This window comes from Watersipora subatra, chromosome 11, assembly GCF_963576615.1.
Source record: "Watersipora subatra chromosome 11, tzWatSuba1.1, whole genome shotgun sequence".
Classification (NCBI taxonomy): domain Eukaryota; kingdom Metazoa; phylum Bryozoa; class Gymnolaemata; order Cheilostomatida; family Watersiporidae; genus Watersipora; species Watersipora subatra.
Genome location: NC_088718.1, coordinates 7521410 through 7549158, shown reverse-complemented (window position 1 = coordinate 7549158; position 27749 = coordinate 7521410). Strand labels below are relative to the sequence as shown.

At 35.5% G+C, this 27749-nt stretch overlaps 1 protein-coding gene across 1 annotated transcript in view; it reads left to right on the top strand.

Moving 5' to 3' along the window:
* The window catches only part of LOC137408646 (uncharacterized), a 29142-nt gene extending 4037 nt beyond the window's left edge, over positions 1-25105 (top strand). Inside the window, exons 5-14 of the mRNA XM_068095234.1 lie at positions 1474-1614; positions 5208-5356; positions 8173-8304; positions 11421-11505; positions 12320-12430; positions 12860-12968; positions 16284-16439; positions 19478-19639; positions 20640-20780; positions 24922-25105. Coding sequence (XP_067951335.1) covers positions 1474-1614; positions 5208-5356; positions 8173-8304; positions 11421-11505; positions 12320-12430; positions 12860-12968; positions 16284-16439; positions 19478-19639; positions 20640-20780; positions 24922-25041 — 1306 coding nt within the window. The 3' untranslated portion in view covers positions 25042-25105. The remainder of the gene's footprint in view (positions 1-1473; positions 1615-5207; positions 5357-8172; positions 8305-11420; positions 11506-12319; positions 12431-12859; positions 12969-16283; positions 16440-19477; positions 19640-20639; positions 20781-24921) is intronic.
* Positions 25106-27749: the final 2644 nt, after the last annotated feature.

Below are 27749 nucleotides of genomic sequence, written 5' to 3'. Positions count from 1 at the left end.
TTAACATACAGCTAAACTTTATAGCTCTTAGCTAATTACACTGAAACCTTATTCTTGCTGTCTACAATAGCAGAGCTGCGCTGCAGTGAAGGGTGAAAATCTCATCTCAAAAATTCCTCACTGGAAAGTAGCTTTCTGATTTTCTGTCTGGGACTTGTAACAACTAGATTTTCATTTGATTCAACAAGTTAAAACAATGATTATATTGTATATCAACCTGCATTGATTGCACCCTTCTTGTTTGTGATCATGCTTTGGAAGAATAAAGCATTCAAGATCAGATTAGCACACACCCTTTTTTACACCTTTTTGCCCACACCTTACCTGTTTATTGTAAACCAATTTCCTAGACAAAACGTTGTTTATGTATCTATAAGCTTCAAAAGCATTTTATTATAGTCATTATAATCATTATTAATAAAATGATTAGGCATTTTATTACATTATGATTAGGCAATGTCGAATCAAACTCTATTACAGCAATTTGTACCTGCTGTATCCAACAGTGAGGCTATAGCTGCATAAAATAGGCATGTTCATCTCAATTATAGAGTTCAAACTTTAAAAATAATGAAAATAATTTATTTTTATGTTTGAAAAAGAATCAACATCAAGAATAATTTTTCATGAAACCTTTAATGAAACTGATTTTGAGCCAGTGATTTACTCTTTAGCTGCTAAATAACGCTCTGCCATTATTTCTATTAATTAAATGGCATAAACACTTTTTTATATTTTGCACAATCTTAACTTCTATATGTTTATTGCAAACCAATTTTCTAGATAAAACATTGTTTATGTATCTATGTACTCATTGCAGCAACACCCGTAAACAATAATGTTTTATATTATTAATATAACACAATTAAGAAAATTGTTGTTTAGGTTGTGAAATGAGGTATTCATTCAAAAATACAGCTTTTACAAATGGTGGAGTTTTGTCAATTTAAACATTTTGGTTGAAATCAAAATTTATACAGTTTTAGAAATAAGTATGTTATCACTACCATACATTTGCGTGAAAGCACTATGTACTGATGTATGCCGAGACTCTCTGAGGTGTAATAAGGATGGATTATATGCAACCAATGAAGAATAACGATCACATGAATGTATGCTTTGATTGGTTAGTTTTTATTAATGATTGAGATGTTGCTAGCAGAAATTAAATGAAAAAATATTCACAAGCATAAAAGACGGTAAGAGGCAGAAAGCTAGGCTTTTTAAATATTTAAATATAAATATTTAAAAGGCAGTCTTTTAAATATTGATATTATTGTAGCACAATCAAGCAAATCATTGTTTAGGTTACTAAAAGGTACAGCTTTTACAAGAAGTTGAGTTTTTTTTGTCAATGTATAAATTTTTGCTAAAACCGAAATTTTTAACCAAAAAACTAGTTTAACATCCACGTGGTTGCCCTTGCTGTCCTAAGAGATAATGCTAATAATATTTACATTTACATGTATGTAGATTGGGTCAGCGGGAGAGGTTGATGGTAGAGAGGGAGTACTTACACCGACTCAAGCTACAGAAACTTGCAAGAGAAACGCTACCTCATAGGGAGACGCGAGAGCTGCTCATGGGCGGGCATAGGGCTTCCTTCAATGAAAGGTTGGTTTTACTAAATCCTTGCGCATTTCACACGAGGTGCTTCTTCTTTAGTGAATGTGAGTTCTTTTTAATTTTTACCATTAAATATATTTAATTAAATCTATTTATTTAAATGTTAAAGGCGTTCTGTCGTTTGCAAACTTATTATTGGTTATCATCAACAAACTGATGCTTTTTATTACATGCTAAAAAATTAGGGAACAAAAGTGAAAAAAAAAACAACGAATAAAAAAATGAAAAGACAGAAATCAGGAATTATTGAGGAATTGAACAAAATTGTTTTACAAATTGACAATCTAAGGGTATTGCAGAGGAGTCGGGGTAGTGAATTAAAGGTTGTAGTAATAGAAAGTTCATAAACTAAAACATGATGGTGGATGTAGTATGTTGGTGACACTAAATAGAAAACATTGTTTGTTTTGTTAGAGCAACTTGTACAGTCAAATCACCTTAGCTTAGTCATTTTACACTGTAACTTAAAATTGGAACAAAATTTTGAATTCACGCTTGAATTTCCAGTATACGATGTTTCTTGAAAAAATTTTGCAGATGAAAGTGCAGAGATTAGTAAAAATTAATGAAAAGCGCAAAAAAACATAAAGATGACAAGCAGTAGTTTGAAGTTCTTTTAATCAAAGTTAGAGAAAGTTACATTCTGTATTTCTAGTAGGAAACTGCACACTCAAGTTTTTCTTGATATGATTATTCGTAGACTTCACTTGCTAATTATGAGTATCGAAAAATAATTCTTACTTGCCTGGACATGTTCTCACATAATTCAATCATGATACATGGACGGATACAAGTGAAAATATTTCTCTATACAACTATATACTTAGACAGTCAACAGCTTGAAAATACAAGATTTATCAAGACCTGTTTAACAAGAACAAAACAATCATTTATTGTTAAACCTAAATTAGCTACCGTAAAACCTCTAATTCAATGCCATGGTGCTCTATTTTTCAACCCGGCCCTTATAGTGGCGGTCAATTGGAGGGAGCGTTCAATTAGAGGTTTTACGGCATATTCAGTTTAAGTCGATTTTTATATTTTGTTTTTCTATATATTTGCATATAATATTTTGTTGCTGTCATACATTTTTCACTTTACAGTTGATTCGTCAACTTAGAATGTTTTCGTGTTCTTGCTGTGTCGTCCATTCATAGCCACACCTAGAGAACAGAGATCAGGAAAAAAACATTGCTTTAAATGAGATTCAAGCTAACGACTTTTAGCTTGCTAGACTGAAACTACCACTTGCCCCAATTGATCGCCTTGCTATGTTGTGGAATAATTGTGCTGTTAATTATTACATCTGATCTCTCACCGCGCACAGGACAGCTACGATGTTGGTTTGTGAAAGTTTAGCTGTATTTACATAAACGATTGCAAATAAGTGAAGTCAATGTCTGGTCCTCAACGGAAAATTCAGTCATTTTACATCTTATATGTATTTACTTGCTATTTCATTCTCCCATGTAATATTGGCCTACCATTAGTGGCATGCGAATGTTGAATGTCGCACACATAGTATATCAGACCAGCGATTAGTGCATGAGGAAGATTGACTTGTGCACACATTTTGTCAAAGCTTTCCTTTAGTGGTTAAGGTCGCTGTCCCTGAATGCTGCAGCTTGAGATATTGACGCTGAAACTTAAGTCTTATCTCCTTTAAATGTCAGCTATGTAGTCTACAGGCTGTTACTAGAAACCGGTAGTTTAGTGATTGGCCTCGGTACTCTATGCCTGTTCAATTTTAGCTTTGAAGGCTGACTCTTCGCTGCCGAGGTTTTAGCTAATGTATGCTTTGAATAAGATGACTCTGTGGCATCAGTTGAAAACAGTCCCAGCGACCCACTAGCCGATATAGGGCTCATTGTTTTACTAGAAATCTCCCAATGACCAGAGTTTAAGTCAGCAAATGCACAATCGTAGCATCATCTTTCATGAATTTCTGGTTGCCAGTCGCAATCTTTATTATGATATGAGCCATGTGCGTCCGAAGCCAGGTTTGGAGGTTAGAAAAAGAATTGCATTGTATGGGAATTGAACTCGGATAGTCGACCATCTTGACTTCACCTAATTGACCACCTTTCTGCATTGTGGAATAATAGGGCAGATACTTATCACACATGACGATCTCTCACGTCACACGGGACTGCCATCGTACTTATCACACATGACGATCTCCCATGCCACATGGGACTGCTATCGTACTTATCACACATGACGATCTCTCACGTCACATGGAACTGCCATCATACTTATCACACATGACGATTTCTCACGTCACACGGGACTGCCATCGTACTTCTTTTTGTAATAAAAGCCATGGCCGTACTTCTGTACGAAGTCACAGTCTGAAGTTTAAAAAAAAAGATTTCATCGTGAGAGATTCCAATTTGTGGCATGTAACTTGCCAGCCTGATGCGCTAACATCAGCCCCAGTTGGCTGCATTAGACATTGCTGAATAATTGTACAAATAGCTATTCTCTGAGCTCACCTGCCGATCTCTCACAGTACACTAGACTGCCAGGGTAGTAGTGGCTTTTTTATGCTCTGACTAACCTGCATCTACAACCCATTAATGGCAATTAAATTAGTTCTTTTTCTTTTGGCAGCTCTAGCAGAGCGGCAGTGATAGCGTTTTGGCTTCGGTTCCGGAGAGTGGCCTGCTCCCTTTCAGGTTGCCGTAAGACTCCGCTAAGGAGGACACATTTGACCTTGGGAACATGCCTTGTTATTTCTTTTTGCATTTTGAATTTTTACTGTCTTAAAGACAGTGCAGTTGCACCGCCACTACATTAGGGGGCAGTTGCACTCTCATCGTCAAAGTGTGTGCAGGTGCATCTGCTCTGTGGTGTAGTGGGGTTTTTGGTTGCACTTGTTGCTCACAAGCACTCACAAGCAACACACAGAGCAGGAGTATGAAGTTTTAAATGTTTTCTGTTGCAGTTATGAAAATTACTTTCTGTTGTAAATCGGTCCATTTTATTTCTTCAACCGTAATAAGGATACAGTGGTACGCAGAGGTGTGCTTATAACATTTTTGTAGACAAATGATAATACCGTTTATAGTTGGGAGGGTAGCGAAATATTTTCTTGTTAGGGGGGTCATGACAGAGAATAATTGAACTCTGGCTGAAAGGAACGCTGTCAATAATGTCAACAGCGGCTGGCAAGACTGTTGATGACATTAATGTAGTAATCACGATGCCGACAATATCATCATCATCATTGCAAGCTGCTGTCATGAAGCATTCCTGGCACTGAACACTTGAGTATCCTATTATAAATAATTGTATATATAATCTATTATGCTGCCAGTCAACCTCTGCTCAGAATAGAAATTTCAATTTGATTGCTACTATTCAATAGAGACGCTTTGCAGATATGAGCCATGTCTGTCTGAAGCCACACTAAGAGCGTTACAAAAAAGGGTTTTCTTCCATGGGAATTGAACTCAAGTCCTCTGTTTCACAAACAGGCATGCTACCAACTGCACCACTCAAACACCTTCAGATGTACAGAATAATTGTACATATAGTTATTACACTGATAGTTTCTGCTCAATAAAAATATTTTGCAGATTTGATATCCGAGACGAGCTGCGGAGACTCAAAGCCATTGTTCTGCCAGACAACGCAAGGGAACTTTACCATGGTAAAGGTATTTCCCTCCCTGCTAACCACAGCTCGATTAAGCCTCGACATCGAATGCCTCCACCTCTTCCTGTTGGTAAGATACCAACCTATAACAATTATAATCACACAATCTGCATCTGCCTCAGATTGGGCTGTTATGACTGCAGAAATATTGTAATAGCATTTCCTTTTTATAGTCAATTATACTTACTGTTTCGTTTTTTCTCACCATGGCCACCCACTTTGCAGCCAAACAGACTCGGGTGGTATTGGCTCATGTCTTAGAGCTTTTTCGGAGTTCTTTAAGGAAAGGTTGTGAATGCGTACATATCTGGATGTCTGGCTTGAGAACTTTTCTGTAAGATATCAATCTGCTCGGTAACTTGGAGAACGTCATAGTTTGTCAATAATTTAATAAACAGTTTAAGGTTTTTTCTTGTTCTCAAGTTACATCTAAATTCAGAGATGAAGGTTCTAGACTGACAGTGTGTAAGTTTTGATCTGTTTGTGGTTGTATAGTAATCCATAGTTAGTCATTTAAATATGCTTTGAAATTCGAGATGAAATCAAAACTTCTTTGGTTTACATTCATAGTTTCTTTCTCGCAGGAAATGGACTTAAGCTCCTCCCCCTAAGTGAGTACTTAGGCTACTGCATGCATTGCTCGTAGGCTACACTAATCTATTTTTTTGCCTCATTTATATTTTTATAGAAGATGCTTCTGAAATAGAATTCTATATACATATCACATTTTTGCAGTTTTAAAAAATAGCTTTACCATTGCACTCCATGATTACTGTTATTATGAATTCGTTTTCCAGCTGACCGCTAGTCTTTGCTATTGATATTGAATATGAGATTCAGTTGCATGAGCAGGCAACTTCAAGTAGACACATGCAGATGTGTTGAATCTCTGCGATGTAAAGGCTTGTTTATGAGATTACAGTTGCTGTCGTTTATAAGCGATTTTAAAAATATTGACCTATGGCTGATTTTCATGCCATCAGTACACAAATAGAACAGCATTCTAATGTCCAATCAAATTATAGCTTTCACATGAATGCTGGGAAAAACCTAGTACAATCGCGCAGTGTTATTGCTTCATTGGTTGATATTTTCTCATAGCTAGTGCCAGTGAAGGGATATTTAAAGGGCTAACACAGTTTTAACTGGTTAATCTCAGGTACTTATGGACAGCAATTAATTTTATAGCTGCTCATGTATTAACTATCGGGACGGGAGCAAATACTTTGGTTTTGTCCCGGCAGGTAAAGGAGGGTCAAATCTCACTACAGAGATGCTTATCTTTTTGACATTTATTGAATCAAACTGTGATTCCTGATAAACTCTGTTAGATTAACAAGTAAATATGAATATTTGATATTTGTAGAACTCTTTAGCCCTATGAACCAGTTTCTGAATACATTAGCATGTTGTAGCTTGAAAATTTGAGTAAATTCGTCCTTACATATGCAGTGGAAACAGCAAGGAGCGTTGGAACTAGTTCTTGTTTACCCAGTAGATTTTTAGAGCATTAACAGTTTTTGTATTTATGCATTTGACAGAGAAGGTAGAATCAGAAAGGTAGTGCAATCTTCTGCTAGCCTTGTGTCAACATCTTGTGTTTTTCATTGTCAGTCTCAGTAATACAGATTGCTGCATTACTATCAGCAATGACACCATATTACTCCTTTTATAAAGCTGCCATATCAATTGTTTTAAGTCAGCACAAACACTCAAGTTTAAAAGTTGATGACCCACAGTCTTTCTATGTATCTCAATTTTTTTATTCACTGTTGACTAGTTCCTATTCAGCTCTGTGTTAATTATATTATTTAACAAGCATAGCTCTAGTTTGAGGTAGGAGGAGACAATTCCAAATATTTGCAATAACATAAAATAATTTATTTGTTGACTATTGCAAAACCGCATGACCAGCTTATTTTAATTAATAATTGTGTTGGGATTATCCTCTCATGCTAGTCACCTACTTTTTGACTTATGTGCTGATATAATACAGACACATGTTCTCACTTATCAAAATATGGCCTAGTATTTGTTACTTTATATGGCATTCTGTGAGTTTCTATTTGTCAATATAAACAGGTACATTGTATGTTTTGCCAACGTAGTCTGAAAAGAAGAATTTATATTTACCTGCATAATATGAAACTTAAAGAATAGACATAACTATTAACCCAGCATAAATATTTGAATAGTTTGTACAAATTGTTTACTTACTAAGCTGGAGGCATTATAGCCAGCGTTCTCTCTCTTGTTAAACTGATACACTGAGGTTGTAAATGCAAGTTAAGCTCATTAGTAAATGCATTTCCTTAAATTTAGATAATCTTCGTTTAGTAATATTAAAGTAATTCTCCATTCACTGATTTACCAGCAGCATGAGAATGCTTTCATTGGAACATGAGGTACTATCACCGGTATTGTGTCTTGCAAAGCTCTTGCACTGAAGTTGAGAAGGAAAGCTATGATCAGTTGAAAATGCGCTAGGGACCTTTAAAACATGCATGATTTCAGTATCTGTATCCTTAGCGGGCGATAAGATTTCTAAATCTTATCAAAATGAGGTCTATAGCTCCCTAAAGGGAGTTATAGACCTCATTTTTATCCAGATGTTATTTATTAAAATTTAAAAGTTTCAACAAGTTTTCATTTGTAATCAGACACCTAGAGACTTGTATACTTAGACTTATGTACTATTTATCTAAGCCTAAGGTTAAATTTTCCGATGTTTTCAAAGTTTTAGGATCATGAAAGTTGGTTTGAAAAGTTTTCTTCACTTGGCACAAGGCTGTTACATTATCTGTTAAATTCATACATCTGCTGCCGATGTGTTGTAACTTATCCTCTGCTGCTGGCAGCTTGTTTAGTTAGTGTTAACTGTTCCAGTTTCACCTGAGGTGGAAGATCAAATGGCGGCGGAGGCGGCGTTGTATCGCCACTCCAAAACTAGCCTTGACGGACTCAAAAGTAAACCATTCAAGAAGTTGAAAAATGCAAAATCTAAGAATGATCACCAAGGTTATGATTGTGCTCTTGCTTTTGTGACAGATGACCCTCCTTGCAGATAACATCCCTGCAGATAACATGCTTTGCAGATAACCCTCCTTGCAGATAACAAGCTTTGCAGATAACATGCTTTGCAGATAACCACCCCTGCAGATAACCACCCCTGCAGATAACCACCCTTGCAGATAACCACCCCTGCAGATAGCAATAGTAAAATAGTACAGTGTTGTCTACTGCTGCCTTACAAAATAAAAAGATGTTCATAGTTACCTGCTGTCAATATATCTTAACTGTATGCTTAGCGCTTTGCTTCAATTTAACTCAGTCATTCCTTTACTTGAACAAAATCTTTACTTTAAAAATTTTTTTTTAGCTGGAGTAAAATCAACGCCTTGACAAGGTAAAACTGTTTATTTTTGTGCCAATGGCGTCCATAGGTATTGGCATAATATTTGCAAGGTCATATACGATTAATGCTGCCCAATGATGTAGGGACTTAACGATGGAACACAATTTTTTCTGGTTTATCTGATATTATTTTACAATACTTCACAATTTTTGTGACATGGAAAAATAATTCTCAAGTGTGATCTCAAGATTTCCAAATGCTCTCCGACCCGGAGAGCCATCCTTAGGAATTAGGTAGTATTGCATCATAGGATTTGTTTTTTTTTGTATTTTGTGTATAAAATTGATTTGTAAGTTTATTTATTTAGTTATAGCTATAAACACCTCATAAATTATGCTCAAAATACATTAATATAAATGTTAAAAATGGCAGCACTTTTCTTTAAAAGTCTGGTCTGAAAATTCAATCGAAAATTGTTTTAATGATGCTCATTTTAACAAAATCTACAGTTAAAAGTGCCATTATAACGTGACGAAGTTATTCACATAACAAAATTTGTTGTGACCTCGTGAACTGTATACTTGGCACTTCAACTTACAAATTACACAGAAGAGAACAACTCCTAATTTTTGAGCCGATGACTTTATCATGACCAGAGAGTTAACATTGTGTCTACAGTGTGCTGACAACTCTAACCATGAGTATCTTCATAGGTAAACAACAAGCGGTTGTTTGAGCTGGCTTTGCAGTGTTGTCAATCGTTTGATGTGCTTCAGTTTGGCTAGAGTGACGGGTTTTTTGGATTCCGTATGTGTATATGTTTACGTGGATTCCGTATGTGTATATGTTTATGTGGAGTATGTATGTGGTGTTTGGATTCAAATCACGTATGCCTCACAATTGTAGAACTGGTAGCTTTTCCAATGTTTGGGATAAAGTATTTCTTTGTTACTTTGCAATTCCCATTTTGTAAATTGTAAAAGTGCAAAATGTTTGTATCACCCTTTATCATGCCTCTTAGATGGCCACAACGCTCAAAATCATCTAATAAACCTGAATAAAAGAGGAAAATGTTTACTATTAACGAAAATGTAACATTATTACATATGAACTTATAAGTTTCTATTTAGCGGAGGTTTACTTATCGTGAGGGACGTCGGTCCCAACTAACTGTGAAAAACTGACTAACTGAAATAACTAAAATAAAACAAAATAACTAACTGAAAATAAGTAACTGGTTATGAGTCACAGCGAAAACTGAGGAAAGACAGTTGATAACTGAGTCATAGCGCTATCATTGACATTGAATAAGGGTATTACAATTAACGCATAAACAAAACCTGTAGCCTGAGATCTTTATAAATAGCTGATGTTTATAGGTTTTAACAACTGACTGTTTACTGCATACACGAATGTGTTTGGTGAATGCTATTTATATGCCTTTTTATTGAAGCCATTCGTGGGTCATAATCTGATCAATAGACTGATCACCATGTTGAATATTTATCAAAAGAGATGAGAGGATAACTCCAGGTTTATTGGTGCCTGTAGGTTTCAGCAGTGGCTCATTGTGTGCTCATAGATAGATTTCATGTATAGCCTTTGCATAGGGAATTCTAAAGCACCCTGACTCAACCTCTAGTTCACCCAGCTATCACTCCCTAATGTATAGCTAGAGTTCCTCCTCTTTCTACAAAATAGACTAGATATTAGCTTGTGCTCTGAGATGCTGTGGTAGCTGCTGATAGTCTAGCTGCTTTTTGACACGCCTTTTGTCCAGTTCTGTAAACATCGCTTGTTTATGAATCTTTGTTTTATGTAGTAGCCAAAACATATTTGGTTCGAATTTTGCGTTTTTAACAAGCATATAATAGAGAGCATGTTATGGGTATCTGATATTTTGTAAACCAAATTACTGCTAAATAGAACAAAGATGTCATATTTTCTAGTAGTTCCTTCTGGGATATTAAAATTATCAAGTAGTATCTAGATTCTCCTGAACACGCACTTTACTATCTAGAAACCTCTTTTATCGGCTCTGCTGTAGTCAGTGTTATTTATGAGTTTAACGCTTATAAATGTATTAGTGTGATTTCATTTTAATAGTAAATGTAGGTTCAGTGTTGGAATTGCACTCTAACATAATGGCTTGACTCATCAACTTATATGTATGCTGGCTTTTCATCTCATTTATTTTTTATTTTATAAATCATATCATAATATGTTTTTAGTTGAAATTCAAATCATATCATACATTTATATTTTTAAAAATTATATTGTAACTAAGATAACGAAAATGAAAATCAAACGTTATGCGTGCTTCGATGAAAATGAAGCAGTCGGAAAAATTGTTTCATTGACAGCTTTTTAAAAAACAACCAATGTTTATGATCCATACTTGTTTTTACCTGGAAATTGTATTTTTTAAGAAAGCTTTTCAAAAGATTTGATGAAATAGTCATAATTAATCGAGAATTAGTCTCTAAAAATTCAGAGACTTAAGCTCAAATAATACCCTTAACTATATATAAAACTATATATAGTTTTATATATAGTTTATAAAACTGGGTTTTAAGAAGTCTTGGCATGCTAATCCCTTGTGCAATCGTACAAGAATGTTCTAAAAATCCTTTGATCTGCTATCTTGATCTCTTTATTTTTACTTCCACATTATAAACAGCTATATTTTTTGTTTGTAAACTGCTTATAATATAGAGTGGAAAGTATGCCCTTGTTATCTCACGCTGACATCTGTCTAGATGGCATGTGTATGTTTTAGGACGGGCACAGACAATGCCTCCAGCTCACGACTTGCCTAATTCTATCCTGTCTAGAAGGTCTACGGAGTCAAACTTAATCACACTGTAAGATTGTATCTCCATCTTTAAGATATAAAGTTTGTTTAAGGCTAGAGGCCGAGTCATACAGAGGTCAGTACTATCACCGCTGACCGCATTCGACACATTTCTCTAAATATTTTTGGGTTTTGTAGTTACAGGAGCCTAAAAATTGTTTTTTCTTAATTTTTAGTGACATTTTGATTTTAAGTAAACTGGAACATTGGAACTATTTAGTCAAAGGAAATATTACGGGCTTCTGAGGAGTTGCTCATCCACATTGTACACCTTGGCTTTTTTAGCTGTGGGAATAATTACTTTTTCTCATGTTTTGGCTTTATGAGGAACGGCTGTGTTAAACTGTGGAATGAAACATCGATTCAAAAGTTTTAGCTGGTTAGTGACATAAGATAACAGGTAGTGGGTGGCATACGGTGGCAGGTAGTGAATGACATAACGGAGTGGGTGACATAGTATAGCAGGTAGTGAGTGATATATGGAAGTGAATGACATGATATAGCAGGTAGGGAATGCCATAAAGGAGTAGATGACATAACATAGCAGGTAGTAAGTGACATAATTGAGTGGGTAGAATAAGATAGCAGGCATTAACTGACATACTTACGGACTTACTGACCTGACTTACTGACCTGACATACTTAGTGACACTTACTGCCAACTATTTAGGTCCCTTCCTTCGAATTTGACCAAAAATTACTGAGGGGGCATGAAACAAAAATAAGTCTTAGTGTTCAGTAGCCTTAGTTCCTTGTCCTTGCCTAATTAGGATCTAATATAGTCATTACCTCCCTTTAAACTTACACTCTTTATTCTGCTGCAGCCCTGAAGACTCTGCACCATTAGATTTGTCAAGGTCTCCGTTGGGTGATGCTGAAGGGGACTACGTGAGAGCTATGAGCACGGAGACCATGCAAGCCTCCATTGCGCCTCGGTCAGTCCAAAGGCTATTCCGTAGAATTATGGTTTGCTTGATTCTTCATACCACCAACTACTCGTTGCAATATCATGTTGCTGCTAGTTTTTGTTTATTTAAGTTGTCATTTATATTTTGTTGTTAAGACCGTTTTAGGTCATCATCTTTCTTTTTATCAAATAGTTCATCTACAAGATTGTGGAGGTGCACAGCCATTGAAATAAAATTGGAGTTGCCTTCTAATACTTATTAAAATAAATTGTGATGGTTAGAGTACATAACTGTTGAAATGAATCATGTATAATGAAATAAGCAGTCAAAACTAGCAAGAATGCTGTCAACGCAATGCATTTTAGCAGTGAAAACACAGATGGAGTTGTCTTCTTACATATTAAAATAAATTTCTAATAAGACTTTAATCATGAAATACAAAGACGTATGTTTTAGGGCCGAGTCAGAGATGGATATCATAATACCTCCAGATTCTGCAACTTCCAACACAAAACCACTCAAATCTCACACTCCAATCAAGGCTCCAACTCCCAACCCTCTCAAGGTATTTCCTTGTCTCACCAGTCTGACAAGGCTTAGCAATGGCGTAATTTATAGTGCTTTTAGTACAATCACTGGTCTGGTTAAATGACTCTAGTGGTGTTATCTAGCAACATTACTAACTAATAAGCCAATAACTGTCTGTGGTATAGAAATCGTCTTGTATGCCAATTCAAATTCGTAATGATGAGATGATGATCGTATGTTGAGATCACCTGTAACTAGGAATCTCTCCTAAGTTCAGTATTTGGAATATTCTTATTATGTGCATTACTCTTCCTATTATTATTGTTCTTAATATGTTATATTATCATTCGTTGGACCATTTTCAGTTTGTACCAAGCGAGAATCTAGTATTACAAAACATTAGATCTCAACCTCTGATAATGCGCATGCAGCTCTGCATATTTAGTTATTTCCAGGAATATATTAATATTAATTATTTATATTAACAAAATTGTATAAACTCAAATTTATCAATGCCTAGACGCGTAAGGTTGTTCAATCATATCTCAACAAATGAGTGCCCCAACATAGAATTTTGAGCAAGTTTCTTGCTTGAGATACGAGTAATCTTTGAGATACAATACGAGCATACTTTGTAGATAACGACAGTGAGAGAGATTTGGCAGCAATGCGTTCAGCACACAAGACTTTTGTGACACTACGTAACGTAACATAAACTATGAATTTATGTTAAAAACACAAAATTGAAGATAAGTTTCAGTCTTTTACTAAACTTACTCTTAATTTTGTCGTCTTAATTTTTTATTATCGGTTTTCGGTTTGGCACTTTCTGCCTCTCGTTTTCTATAAGTTTAGGCCAAGATTTAAAAAACCTTTTGCAAACTGTTTCGAGGAAAAAGTCTGAGCGATGCTGTTCTCCCAAGCAGCCTATCGCATACTTGACCATATAGTGGCCATCAAGAACCGACTCGCATCTCAAAGAAGAAACTTGTTGCTCGTAGCTCAAAAAAATTTTGTATGTTGAGGTACTCGTATGTTGAGGCACTCGTATGTTGAGGTATGACTGCATTTGTAAGCATTAATATATCTAGACATTTGAAAGGTTGTGTATTTGTGATATATAAGCCATCTCATGCAGCGCTGCTTATGACAGGTGCACCTTTTTCACCTGCTGTCTCAATGTAGTTGAGGCCCCTGCTGCCTTGATGTAAACTCACAAAAGTGGTCAAAAACCCAGTTTTATTTGTCCTTTTTTGATCTGCCAGGCAATCTCTTTTGTTTTATTTTTTTATTCAACAATTTAGAATTGTTACAAACAGATAACATCTATTTTATTCTGTTTATCTGCTTCTCCCTACAGATGGATTCAGTGGTATGTTGCTAAATTCTTCTCTTGCTGTTTCTTGTGCAGTCACTCTCCATAAAAATTAGAGTTTTCTGTAAAAGTTAGTACATCTTGTGTGGATTTATTGATGCTAGTAGTTTGAATGCAGTTCTAATTTCCTGTCTCTGTCTTTTCACATAATCATTGAAACTGAAAATTTATCTTCTTTTATCGTGGAATTTCCTCTTGGATTGGTTGCATCAATTGAGTTTTTCTTTGCTCATGAGAGTTATCTACTCAAGTTTTGGTCAATAACAGAGTCTTTAACTTCTGATTGTGCGGAATATTTGTGATAAATATGAACTGTAAACACAGTGGACAGCTAAAAGGTAGTTGATGCATCTATCTTAGTTAGGTGTGACAACTCTGTACAGGTGATAGTGTAACAACTGCATTTATTTGTTTGAATTTTGTGTTTCATAAATAATTGTCTAATATATAAAACTAGGTTATTGAAAAAATAGCTACGGTAAAGAAATACGCTTGAAATTCTGACCTGTAGGAGTTGTCATGTCCTGATGTTGTTTTAGTAGCACGACTCCGATGAAGGCAGGGTGTCTAATTTTAACTTGTCCAAAATTCCCATTCAAGTCCAGTTAGTTTCTGATTTAATTTGATTTTTAGCTGAGAAAAAATATTTTGGAGAACTCAAGATGGCTATTTTTCACTATTTTCTGGCTTTGGCTGGTTTTGATGTGGTTTTTAGGAGTTATCCTTTCCTTTGAAGTGAACAGATCAAACCCTTGGTTCTCCCATGTTATTCACAGTTTCGCATAGGCCAATTTTTAACTCCTGAATGTTCTGATTTCCGGTGTGTTACATCACTGATGCTCAATATGATATCATAATGACCAATGTTAATACTTTGTAATTGTCTTCTCTCTAGCTGGCTGCAACGGTATGTTACTGTGCGATACAAACTATCCTGCCCCACATGGGCTATCTAACCTCATATCCTGGTTTCTATGTCTCATTCATTACTAGACAGTTTCAAAAAGCAGTTCACATGAGCTTTAAACAAATCTCGCTACTTCCTGTTGACCACTTGCATTTTTATATAAGTGTTTTGTTGGATGCCTTCGCGCATTGCCATAACACCCCACTCTTGTTTGATCTCATCGCATCATCGTGTCATGTCACTTTTTTGGCAGTTGTTTTATAATGTTTTCTTTTAATCTAATTCAAATTCTTCAAATATGATCCATCATATAAGTTTAGATCAATGAACTTTTGTCAACTGGGTTTGGATTGACACGTGTACCTAGCAGATGGTAATGCAGAGGGCTGGGCGAATATGCGTTAGTAATTATGGCATTTATTAAACTAATATGACTTTTTATATTAACTCTTGCTCCTTCAGGAGCCTTCAGCTTTGGCATTTTTTTTATAAAGTAGTACCAGTTTTTTTAACATTAAAATGGTACCAATTTTGTTAACATCATTAAAATGGGTTCAGTTTTGTTAACATCAAAAAAATAGGTTCAGTTATGTTAACATCTATAAAATGGTTTCAGTTTTGTTAACATCAAAAAAATAGGTTCAGTTTTGTTAACATCTATAAAATAAAAGGCTTGTGGGTTGTTTGGGGATTAAAATGTTGGTTTGTAGATCCTCAGATTGCATAATCTAAGGCAGCACTTACGCTCTATATGAAGTTATTTCATTAGACACATGCAAAGGTTGACATAAGAGTGAGGTCATGAAATCTTGTGCTAAGTTGGTTGCATGTTTTTTGTCACAAAAATCAACAGCATAACTTCTTTTTTAGAGACTAATAAAAATATTTGTTTCCCATTATTGAAATACATTTTATATTCAAATGGATGTTTCCGACAAAACTTTAACATAATGGTTTTTTATGTTTCTTTATCAATCATATTATTCTCTATTAATTTCGTTGTTTGTAGCCCAAAAATTTTAAGAACACAAAAAGTTTAATTTGTTCCAGCGGTCATTGTTTGGTTTTAGGCAGCAGACCTGTCTCTTTATGACATCTCTAGGAGCAAGATGAAGGCTGACTTTCAAAAGCTGGACACAGATGATGACGGGCACCTTATGTACCAGCAGGTTGAATCTCTTTTCTCTCCGAGTCTTTTAACTGCCCAAAAAAAGTACCTCAAACAGGTTTGTGAATTTGGACTTTAAATATAATCAGCAATAACAAAACTGGATTTGTTGCTTCATGTTGATGTTCATGTTTGAATTCCAATCTCCTGCCCCCAGTTGGTCTGATGATTGGGATACAGTAATTCTTCGCTAATTTGTGGCTCAGCTTTCGCGGCTTCTGTACTTCGTGCAGTAAAAAATACTCATTGAAATAAATAAATAAAATATATATATATAGAAAAATATTGCAAAATAAAACAAATAAAAAAAATACATAAATCTTTCCCACTCTCTGGCCCAGTGTGATTCCTCCACGAGCATCATTATGTGAGCAGCTGTCACAGTTCGCTATTTTTCTCATTACGTTTTGTCAAGTGTGAAAGTGCAGTATGCTTGTGACACCTTTTATTATGTTTTTTAAACCCTCTCAAGTCTCAAAATTATCTCAACAAGAACAGGAAGATGCTTACAAATAGTCAAAAAAGGACCTTTCAGATGTGGGTTTATTATTTTGTATTTCGCAGAGTTTCACTTATTGCAGAGAGCGTCAGCTCTGATTCATCACCAAAAATGGAAGAATGCCATAGTTGATAGCCAAGTGATAAGGCTGTCATTGACATTAGATAAGGGTACAACACCTAATGAGTCATGGAGGGTGTGGTAGAATTACTTTTTGTCAGTGATACAGTAGTGTGCGAAATAAACTGGACCACTTTTGTTCATTGAACAAATTTAACCAACCTATTTATAATTTGCTGTTCCTGTCTCTGTTACTAGTAAAAAAGCATAAATTATATACCACTAGATTCACAATTTTGTCAGGTTTTAGATTATCCCATTAAATAATGTGTAGGTTGCACCCAATTTGGATTAGATAAAGTTTTTCAAACCTATTAGATTACATCTCACCAGGTTTCAGGAGCAGATTTCTTGTATTTAAAACTTATGCCTAAGTCTGTTCAGAAGGTTGTTCAAACTCTATGTCTTTAAATAAACAAATGAAAATGCATGAGGTGTGATCATATCTGTACAGATCGTTATACTCAACCATTAAAAATGAAATGTTCAGAATTTAGCTTACACAGTTATTGGGTTTCCATGTTTCGAATGGGTTTAGCGTTTTTACCACTCCAAATAATAGAAACGATAAAATCCTAACGGATTTGATGCCGATTTCACCAAATTTGTGCGAAGGTATTTGCAGTGAGACTATTATTCGACGTCACAGAAGCACTGTGGATGGATTAGAATCGATAATACAGTAGACGCTCCTATAACGTATACCTCCTATAACATATATTCCAAATAGCATAAAAAATTCATTCAAAGTCTTTGTTTCGTAATGCGTAGCAAATTCCATATAATGTAAAGTGTCAAGTAGTTGCAACTTCTCAAATTCGATTTGAATGATAACATATCTTGCCTCATTGTGAGAGAAAAAATGACGTACGTTTAGCGTTATATCTATTATGTATACAACTTCCTTGTCATTCTAGTTCGTTGTGATAGATCGTCAGATGTGTTGACAAATCAGAGAACAGGTAACTGCACAATTGTTAATAAATCAGTAAAAACGATCGATTGGTGCAGGTGTTACAACATTGGTCTACCAATCTGAATGTCACAAATTGGTAGTATTGCCGAAAGTTATCTTTTATCCTAACCTTGACTCCTGGATACAGCTAAACGACAAACAGATAGACCCGCTGTTTTTATAGCAAAATATATTTTTGTTTTGCTTTATTGTAGAGGTATAGAATGTTTGTTAGTAGTTTTACTTTCCAGAATAGACTTAGCTGTCTAGAAAAAATGAACAAATCGTTGTAAGTGGATTTCGAATATGCGCGTTCCCCAACTTATTGTAAAATTACCACAAACATAGTCTATAAAACCAGTGAAATTGATCAGAAAAAGGAGACACGATGTCGACGTAAACTAATAATATTACAGTTATGATGCAGCAAACAGATTAAAAAGTTGAGGTCTAGTTTTGCCTTTTTGTATAGTAAAAGGGATGAGCTTGGTAGTTTAGTCTTTTGGATTTTTGGCTTCTGGATTTTGGATTAGGCAATTTACATGTATTTTGCTAGCCATATAATGTAAAACCCCTATAACGTTCCTGGGGCGGATTATTTACGTTGTAGGAGCATCTACCTGACTAAGCTTTCCCCAGTGGCGATAAAAAAATCAGGGCATTTTATCACACCACTACACGGGTCTCTTCCAACTACTATCGCAAATGCTGGGTTGCTCATATGAGGATAACGATATAATTACCTTTTTATTTATTTTATTATGGTTTATGGTACATCATCCTGTAATATCGTTTTGTTTTGACTGCATTATCTATGTTGTTAGTATCACATTTTCATCTTGTCTGCAAATAGAGGCCTTTTTGCTATTAAATTCAATGCAGAATTCATCATCATAAAAGAGACTATCGTTCATGCCACCTTTGAAGTAAAAACTGTATAGTAAGTAGTAAATTCGGATATTCTGTTGTAATATATAGGGCAGCATTAAAGAAAACAAAAAAAATATTCGTCAGGTATCCTGGCTGAGTTAGTGCAACAAGTATACGAAATGTGAATTGAAAAGCGACCGTGACCCGAAAGCGAGTCTGCTTTAACAGTTTCTGTTTTGGGATGTCTGGAAAAAATCGATAAAGTGCAACTCCGAATTGTTGGAGAGGTCCAAGGTCAGAATTGCAGAGGTCAACCCCGAATCCATTTGAAGCATGGAAACCCAGTGTATCATTAACAAACATAATTTTACAGCTGTTTGGTTGACATATTTGAAATGAGAACAAAATGAGTATTAATTTAATATATAATTTATGGTTATTGACTAAAATTACAATGAATAACAATGTTGTATATGGGAATTTTAGTTTTCCAACAAAAGGATCCAGTTTATTTCGAACATCACTCTAGATATAGTAGAGTAAGTTTTGATTGGGTGAAAGATAGTGGCAGCATTTATCATTGGTTATAGATTTAGTGATTTCATTTATAAATGGTTTCAGGTGTGATGACTTCGCTTTTGTTTGGTTTTAGATTTATGACATCACAAGTGCAAGTACATTTTTTGGAGTTGATGAATTTGTCACAATCAAGTGTCTATGCATAGAAGTGGCCAATCTCGACCACGAGCTCTTGTTGAAAGGCTATGAAGACCTGAAGTTTCCTTCACTGAACACTACGATTATTCAGTACACGGTATTTATTAAATTACTTATGTAAAAATTACTTACTTGTACATTGTATATATATTTATTACATATATATTATTTATAAATGGGGAAAATTTACTGCCAGGTCATTCATTCTAGGTGCCAGTTGATAGTAAGGTGCCAGTCAATAGCGAGGTGGCAGTCAATAGTGAGGTGCCAGTCAATATCGAGGTGCCAGTCGATAGCGAAGTGCCAGCCAATAACGAGGTGCCAGTCGATAGTGCCAGTCAATGGTGAGGTGCCAGTCAATAGCGAGGTTCCAGTCGATAGCGAGGTGCCAGTCGATAGCGAGGTGCCAGTCAATAGCGGCGTGCTAGTCGATAGAGACGTGCCAGCCAATAGCCGGATGCCAGCCAATAATGAGGTGCCAGTCGATAGTGAATTTCCAGCCAATAACGAGGTGCTAGTCGATAGTGCCATTCAATAGTGAGGTGCTAGTCAATAGCGAGGTGCCAGTCGATAGCGAGGTACTAGTCGATAGCGAGGTGCCATTCGATAGTGAGGTGCAAGTCAATAGCGAGGTACCAGTCTATAGCGAGGTGCCAGTCGATGGCAAGGTGCCAGTCAACAGCGAGGTGCCAGTCAATAGTGATGTGCCAGTAAATAGTAAGGTGCCAGTCAATAGCGAGGTGGCAGTCAATAACCAGGTGCCAGTCGACAGCAAGGTGGCAGTCAATAACCAGGTGCCAGTCAATAGCAAGGTGCCAGTTTATCGCAAAAAACTGGTAATCGTGTGTGGTGCCACTTGCAACTGTTATATTTTAACTTTGAAATTTTGAATGAATTTTTTTAATTGGATACAACAAATGCAAACTCACTCAAAGTTCGTCAAACACATAGAGGTGAAATATCCATCTCTTTTAGGTCTCTGACAAATAGGCTCTTGCCATTGTTTTTTTGTCCTCAATGCCTGATCTCATTTTAAAATTTAGAAAGCATTATGGTTACAGTTGGAACGCTGGACATGAGTTATCCTCTTCTTGTAGGAATTGTTTCAGCAAGTGGATCGATCAGCCAAAGGCAAGATTGTGTTGGAATCACTAGAAGAAATTCTGTGCTCAGCTTTACAGCGAGAAAAGGAGAGCATTGAGTATGGACTCAGTCTCTTGAAGGATGTGCTGAATATCGTGAGTGTTTGTGTTTGTATTGCAGTACTTTGGAACCCATTGCAATGGTGTAGTGTGTGTTAGGGTATTGCACTTTATATTTAGTAATGCAGTACATATTGGCGTAATGTTTTGGATAAAAAGTTTATATTTTGGTAATGCATTTAGTGATAAAATGCGTATTTGGGTAATGCATTTAGTGATAAAATGCGTATTTGGGTAATGCATTGGGTAAGGAAGTAGTGTATACTTTTCAATGAATTGTAAATTTGGTTAATGCAGTACATATTGGGCTAATGTGAAGCATCTTAAGTTCATGGAATGTACATATATGCAGAGTTTATATTTTGGTGATGCAGTATGTATTGCAGGGATTTAGTGCATACTTCTGTGATGTAATGTATTTTCTCATAATACAATACATATTGCAGTACAGAGGTATTATATATCTATATATAGTGAATCTCAACTAGCTATAGCTATATCTATCATTCCTAGATTTAAATAGCTATAGCTATTTAAATCTAGGAATGAAAAATTTGCTTTGTTCTGGATTTGATCTCGGAACCTCCCATTCACCAGGCGATAATCTAACCAATTAAGCTACTGCAATTGACCAATCTTTGGTGCGAGTTGCAATGAATTCATTTGGCGATATGAGTCATTATTTCGGGTAAAGTACGCGTAGCACTTTGCGTTATGCAACGTCACTAAAGCTTGCTCCCACGGTTCTTATTAGTAAGTTTAGCAATACGGATAGTAGCTTACAAGAATTAGTCATTGGCAATGTGCCAGGCTAATGGCAAGTGACAGGCAACTACGTTACCTGTCACTGTTTATAAGCTGTTTTTAATACCCGTCCAACGCTGGACATTCGACTAATAATGTATATTAAGGTGATGTCATATGTCTTACAGGACTGTGAGATTTGAATCAGTAGTGTTATGCTTTACATATGCATATATATATATATATATTTATATATAAATGTATACATATATACATGTAAAATATGTACATTTATATATCAATCTATATGTATATATTTATATTGAAGCATATACATATGTAAATACACATATATATATAATATATATAGTAAGTCGTCGCCTTACGACCTATGACACATTCGTCCACCGATATTTATGACCACATCCGTGAGAAGGTCAGATAGCTCAGTGCGAGGCGTAGCGTAATTCGAAACTGGCTTTTCATATGCAATAGAAGAGGAGTTATGAGTGTCGATCCATCGTAAGCCAATTCAGATTACTGCAATGATGCTATCAAATGATATGCTACCAAACTGCCAATTCACCAGTTATATAATAATAATCTATCAAATGCTACAAATATATATTCAAGAATAAATGACATAAACAAACCATATTTATAATGCGTTCAGGAACAAAAAGTAACAATTTAAAACAAAAATTAACATTTTAAAAACAATATTAGCATCGTTTGCTTGACCAGTTATGTTCTGATTGTTGCTTTCTTTTGGAACCATTTCATATTCTTCTGGCTGTTCAATACCTTCCACGGTCTCTTTTGACCGCAACTCCTCGCGTCTCACCGTAACTCCTCCTTGCATTTCTCCCGCAAATACAGATAAACCGTGTGTAATCAAAATAGCCTCAAAGGTTTAGCCTCAAAATACGTAGTAGTACAGATTTCATCGTAAATGTGAAAATTTTTTTCACCTACATTGAAGTATCAAGACTGTTAAAAAAGGAACTACTATTAGCCTGATACAATTACTAATTATTTCTATGATGTTGCATTCAAAGTTTTAAGTGGCACTATATAGAAGCGACATACATCCAAATCGTCTTACGGTCGGCCAGAACCAGACGCAGCCGTAAGTCGTGGATGACCTGTATGCCGTAAAATCACTAATTGAACGCCACCTCTATTTGAACGCCACCTCTATTTGAACGCCACCTCCATTTGAACGCCACCTCCGTTTGACCATCACTATGACATTATCTTATTTTTACAAGCCCGTAATATCAGTTGATCAATAGAAAGGGTTCACAAAATCGTATTAATAATGAATCATTTATATCAATAACAATTAATTCTCTCTTTTTACAATTCCAAAGCTTTTCCTTTTTTTCGTTAAAACTTTGAAATAATAATTTGTAAGTCTTCTTCTATTGCACATAAAAAGCTAGTTTTGGCTGCAAACTGATTTGTGATTTGTGATTTACTTTCATCAACAAAGTTAGTTGAGCAAAAGTAAAAAGCTGGAGGAGGGATGAAGCCCATAATACGCAATAGCATAGCTAGTCAGGGCATTGGGCTTGTCATCATCGGTTTTATTCACATGTCAAAAAGATACAACCTGAGTTCTTTCTTGAAACTGGCCACCTTCTCTATGCATTTAATAGACTTGGGGAGTTGATTTCAAAAAATGGCTTGTTGGAAATCCACCCTGCAATGGCCTGCACGGGAAGAAGATTGTGGGAGATTTAGACAGGAATTTGAGAAACGGGTTGGATGTATTGTGCGAGGGATGTAATTACAATGAAATTCTTGATGAGCTAAAAGTATAACGCGATGTGAATATAGTGAACTGATAGGTAGTATGGATGATGATCTGAAAAGAGGTTTGGTATGGGTGAAGCGAGGTTTTTTGTGAATGGTCCTTATCATGCGTTTTTGAAGCGTTATTAAATTTGTAGGATGGGTAGGAGGTGCATTGCCCCATGCCTCAATGCAATATAAAAGTTTAGAATTAACCATGGAATTGTATAATAAAAGCAGAGGTTTGCGGGGTAAATATTTAGATGTGCGGTAGAGTAAGCTTGATAAGGGTCTCAGTTGTTTTAGTAAATATTCGATGTGTTTTTTCCAAGTGAGAATCAATGGAAATACCTAAGAATTTAGTGTGATCTGTCTGACAAACTGTAGCAAACATATCAATGAGTGCAACGAGCTTTCATTCAACATTGCTAAATATCGATATAAAATAAAAATATGCCTTCAAGTTTATAATGAAATAAAAAACTGAAAGCTCTAACAAATTGCAAGGCACCGGCTATAATATCATTGCAGATTAATTGCAAGCAATAAATAACCACTAGTAAAGATATTTCTCAACTCCCCAATGCATAGAGATCTTTGACAATTAAAGATAAGTTAGCAGATTTATTGCATCCAAAATGCTTAATATCAATCCACTGGAAAAGGAGGGCAAAATATAGGCGACATTCGCTTCGCCAAAATTTCTATGAGCTATTTGAAAATTACAACGCCAGCCTCTATTTGAACACCACCTCCGATGGACTGGTACTAAAGAAGAAGGGTTGAAAAATAGAGCGCCATGGCGTTCAATTAGAGGTTTTACGGTATATACCGTGTATTCTGAATATATATGTATTTATTATTCAGAGTAATACAACTCTGAATAATAAACAACATGAGCTGGTAATATTGACGAAGATTGACTAATCTATGGTACTATCATGCACAAGGAAAGACAAAGGAGGCAAATCCAATGTTGGTTTTATCATAATTTAAAAAATGACAAATTTCAGAACTCTCAAACCATATCTCTGTTGATATAGGGTCTCTAATTATAATTCGAGTAGCCTTCCTATATACAGTTCTGTATTTACTCAACTGTATCATTGTAAATGATTGAGTATATATGTTTGTAGGTAGTTAGGTATCTATATGTTACAGTTGTTGTGTAATTTCTTTTAATTTGTAAAATGACTAAAATTTGCAGGCATTTCACCAATTGCCTGATTTTACACATTGACTGTAACAAATACCTGAACCAGATATATCTGGTTCAGGTATTTATATTAACATATGTTCAACTCGTCAATCAAATATTGCATATCATATCATTGCATTCCAAAATGACTTATTAAATAAGTCATTTTGGAAAATACTAAACAGTAGCAAGTTAAACAATATAAGAATGCATATATGTGATAGTTTATACTCTACTTGACGTGAATAACTTGTCTTACGTCATATCAATGTATCAGGCTAATAAATGTTTTCATATTACTGTTTCCTGTTTAATAAATGGACTGATTTTTCAGTCAATTTGAAAAATTTACTGAAAATTTTCAGTCAATTTGGTAAATGACTAATTTTACACATTTACGGCAATATATAGTAGTTCAAATGTTGTTTATATTTTTAGAGCGGAAATGACATAAATAAAGTGAAGTTCATAGCAGGAATTCCATATTTTCTGATATTAGCGACCCTCGTCAAACCTACAGACACAGAAGGCGCAAACGATGAAAATGCGACTGAGTGAATTGACACCAGATTCACTAATAGAATGTTTTTAATTCAGTAGAGGTGGAGTTTTTTAAGAGGAAGCCAGCAAGTTTTTTGGTAAATTTTCACTGTAATCTTTTCATATTGCCTTTGTTTACCACATATCTATAGTCATACAAAGCAATTGTATTTATATATGTTATATATCACAGTTTGAGGACTCATCTCGCATAATAAAGACACAACTGCTTGTTGCTATACAACATATTTACCTTGTCACCTTGTTTCTGCACTTGACACCATGAAAAGTAGTTCTTGCATGTGCATTGGATCTTCTGCCAATCTATATACAGTCAAACTCGGATAACTCGCCCTCGGATAGCTTGAACACATGGTTAACTCAAACGGATTTGTTTGGTCCGTTCCCGCGCAATGATAAATTTCTTTTAGATAACTCGACCTCAACTTTGTTAACTCGAACAGTTTTTTGCCCAACGGCTACCGAGACGATTGTTATCGCTTTAGAATTTCACATTATTTCAAGCCATAGAGATGAACCTCAACTTTTAGTAGTTCATAGACGTCGTTATTACCATCATCGGCAAAATATTTTTGTTAACGGCTTTTCTAAAGGTTTGCAAAAAAATCAAATTTTACTGAACATCCGCTTAGCGATGGTCCTTCGAAGGCATGGAAAAGCGAGGTAACCTTCGGATAAACTTGAAGAAAAATCGACAAAATTGATCTTGTTTAAAACGCTCAAAAGTAAAAGATGTCTTTTCTTCTGAGCATTTTAACAGTGATCATGTTTTGCCAATTGTAATCGGAAAACGTCCTGCCAGTCACATCACCTAAAACAATAAACAAATCTCAAGTGATAGAAAAATCTCTATACTTTCTGATAAAAATTTTTTAAACTTTACAATATAAGCATTTAATTTGAAACAAGCTATTTATCCTTTTGATTTATATATAGTTTGTATATGTACATGTATCTACTAATAAATACATGTACATGGACTTGTGATAGTGCTCTGATAACTGGAACGCTTTGATAACTCGAACACTTTCGCTCAGTCCTGCGAAGTTTGAGTTATCCATGTTTGACTGTATATAAAGCTCCAATTTTTTGTGTGGGTAATTTGGTTTGTTCAGCTAAAGCTATTAAAATATTGGAATGAAGAATCCGTATCGCAGAAGATTTGATCTCGGAACCTCCCATTCACCAGGTAAATATCTTACCTATTAGGCTACGCGAGGTGCATTGAATTCTGAGGCGGTATGAGCCATGTTATGCAATATGACTAAAGCTTGCTCTCACGGCTCATATTGGTAAGTTTAGCAGTACTGATAATAGTGTACTCAAACTAGTCTTTGGCAATGTGCCAGGCTAGTGACAAGTAGTAGGCAACTACATTACCTGCAACTGTTTATAAGCTTTTTTAATACTCGTGCAACGCTGAGCATTCCACTAGTTTATATACAGATCTCCAAGTTTGTCATCTGTCATTCTCTGTCTGTCCAGTTATAGCTATTAAAATCTAGGAATGAAAAGTTCGATTTGTGCTGGATTTGAACTCACGAAGATTGCAACTGCACGTTTGTAAACTGCCCATCTCAACACAAGGCTACGCAGTTATTAGCTTTCCATCCCTCTAACCATATACTCTATACTCCTTTCCAGATTGCTCACGCTAAATTACGTATTAATTAACACAGTGCGCCCACGGGTTACGATGCTCCTGTTAAAAAATAGTTATAAGTAAATATGTTATAAGTATGAAACTCGATGCTTTTTCGTCAACGCCATATCGCCGATTTGTTTTCCGCCATACAATATCAACAAGAATTTTGCTCGAAATTAAAATTTGGCAGTTGTTGTACTGTTTACGAAAAAATTGTTCATGTGCTATTTGCTGAAATCCCTCCCGCAACGCATGAAAGAGATGTTCAGCGTTAATCGGTGTAAGTTATAGTGAAAATGAAACCGAAAACAAATAAATGTAGTTGATAAAATTTTAACAGATATAAAATTTGAAGTTTAGTTTCCTAAAGTGCATACTAAGACTTAGCTTTAAGCATATGTTTTGTAAGCTAAATCCTTTTAAGTAAAATTCAACTTTCATGTTATACGTCTGACTCGAAGGTAAGAACTCCCTACGGTAGGTACTGCACATAGTACATTGTAATATTACTTTTTGGTGAGAGCTATTGGGCACGGTCATAAAGAAGTATTGAAAGGTACAGAGTTTTATGTAGGTGGTGTAAACTCCACTTATGAGGAAGCAGCAGAGAATATTACGGTAGACCGGAGAGCGTATTTGTGAAGGGGCGTAAGTTCTTGATGACCAGACAGGCACTTGATGAAGGTTATTGCAAGTTTTTGCAACGAGTTGAGAGTTTAGGCAGATTTGCTGAGGAGCTAATAATGCTGATAGAGTGAGGTATGCTCTAATAGCGGCAGTTAACGGGTTGAGTTAGGCTTGGAATATGTTGAATAAGGTATTGAGGGCTCGTGAGGTGGCGAATAATTCAGACAGGTTCTTGAGAATGAAGAGTATAGGTAATGGTTTGATGAAAAGTGATATTAGGGAGGTAGCAAAGGGGTCAGAGTGCAATAGTCGAGCACAGTTCTCGAGTAGTGGTGATAGAGAATATTATGATTCAGGAGGTAGATATTCTCCTAGAAGTAGCACTAAAGCTGGTAAAAAGTATTATGGAGATAGTAGTGTTGAGCGTGATCCT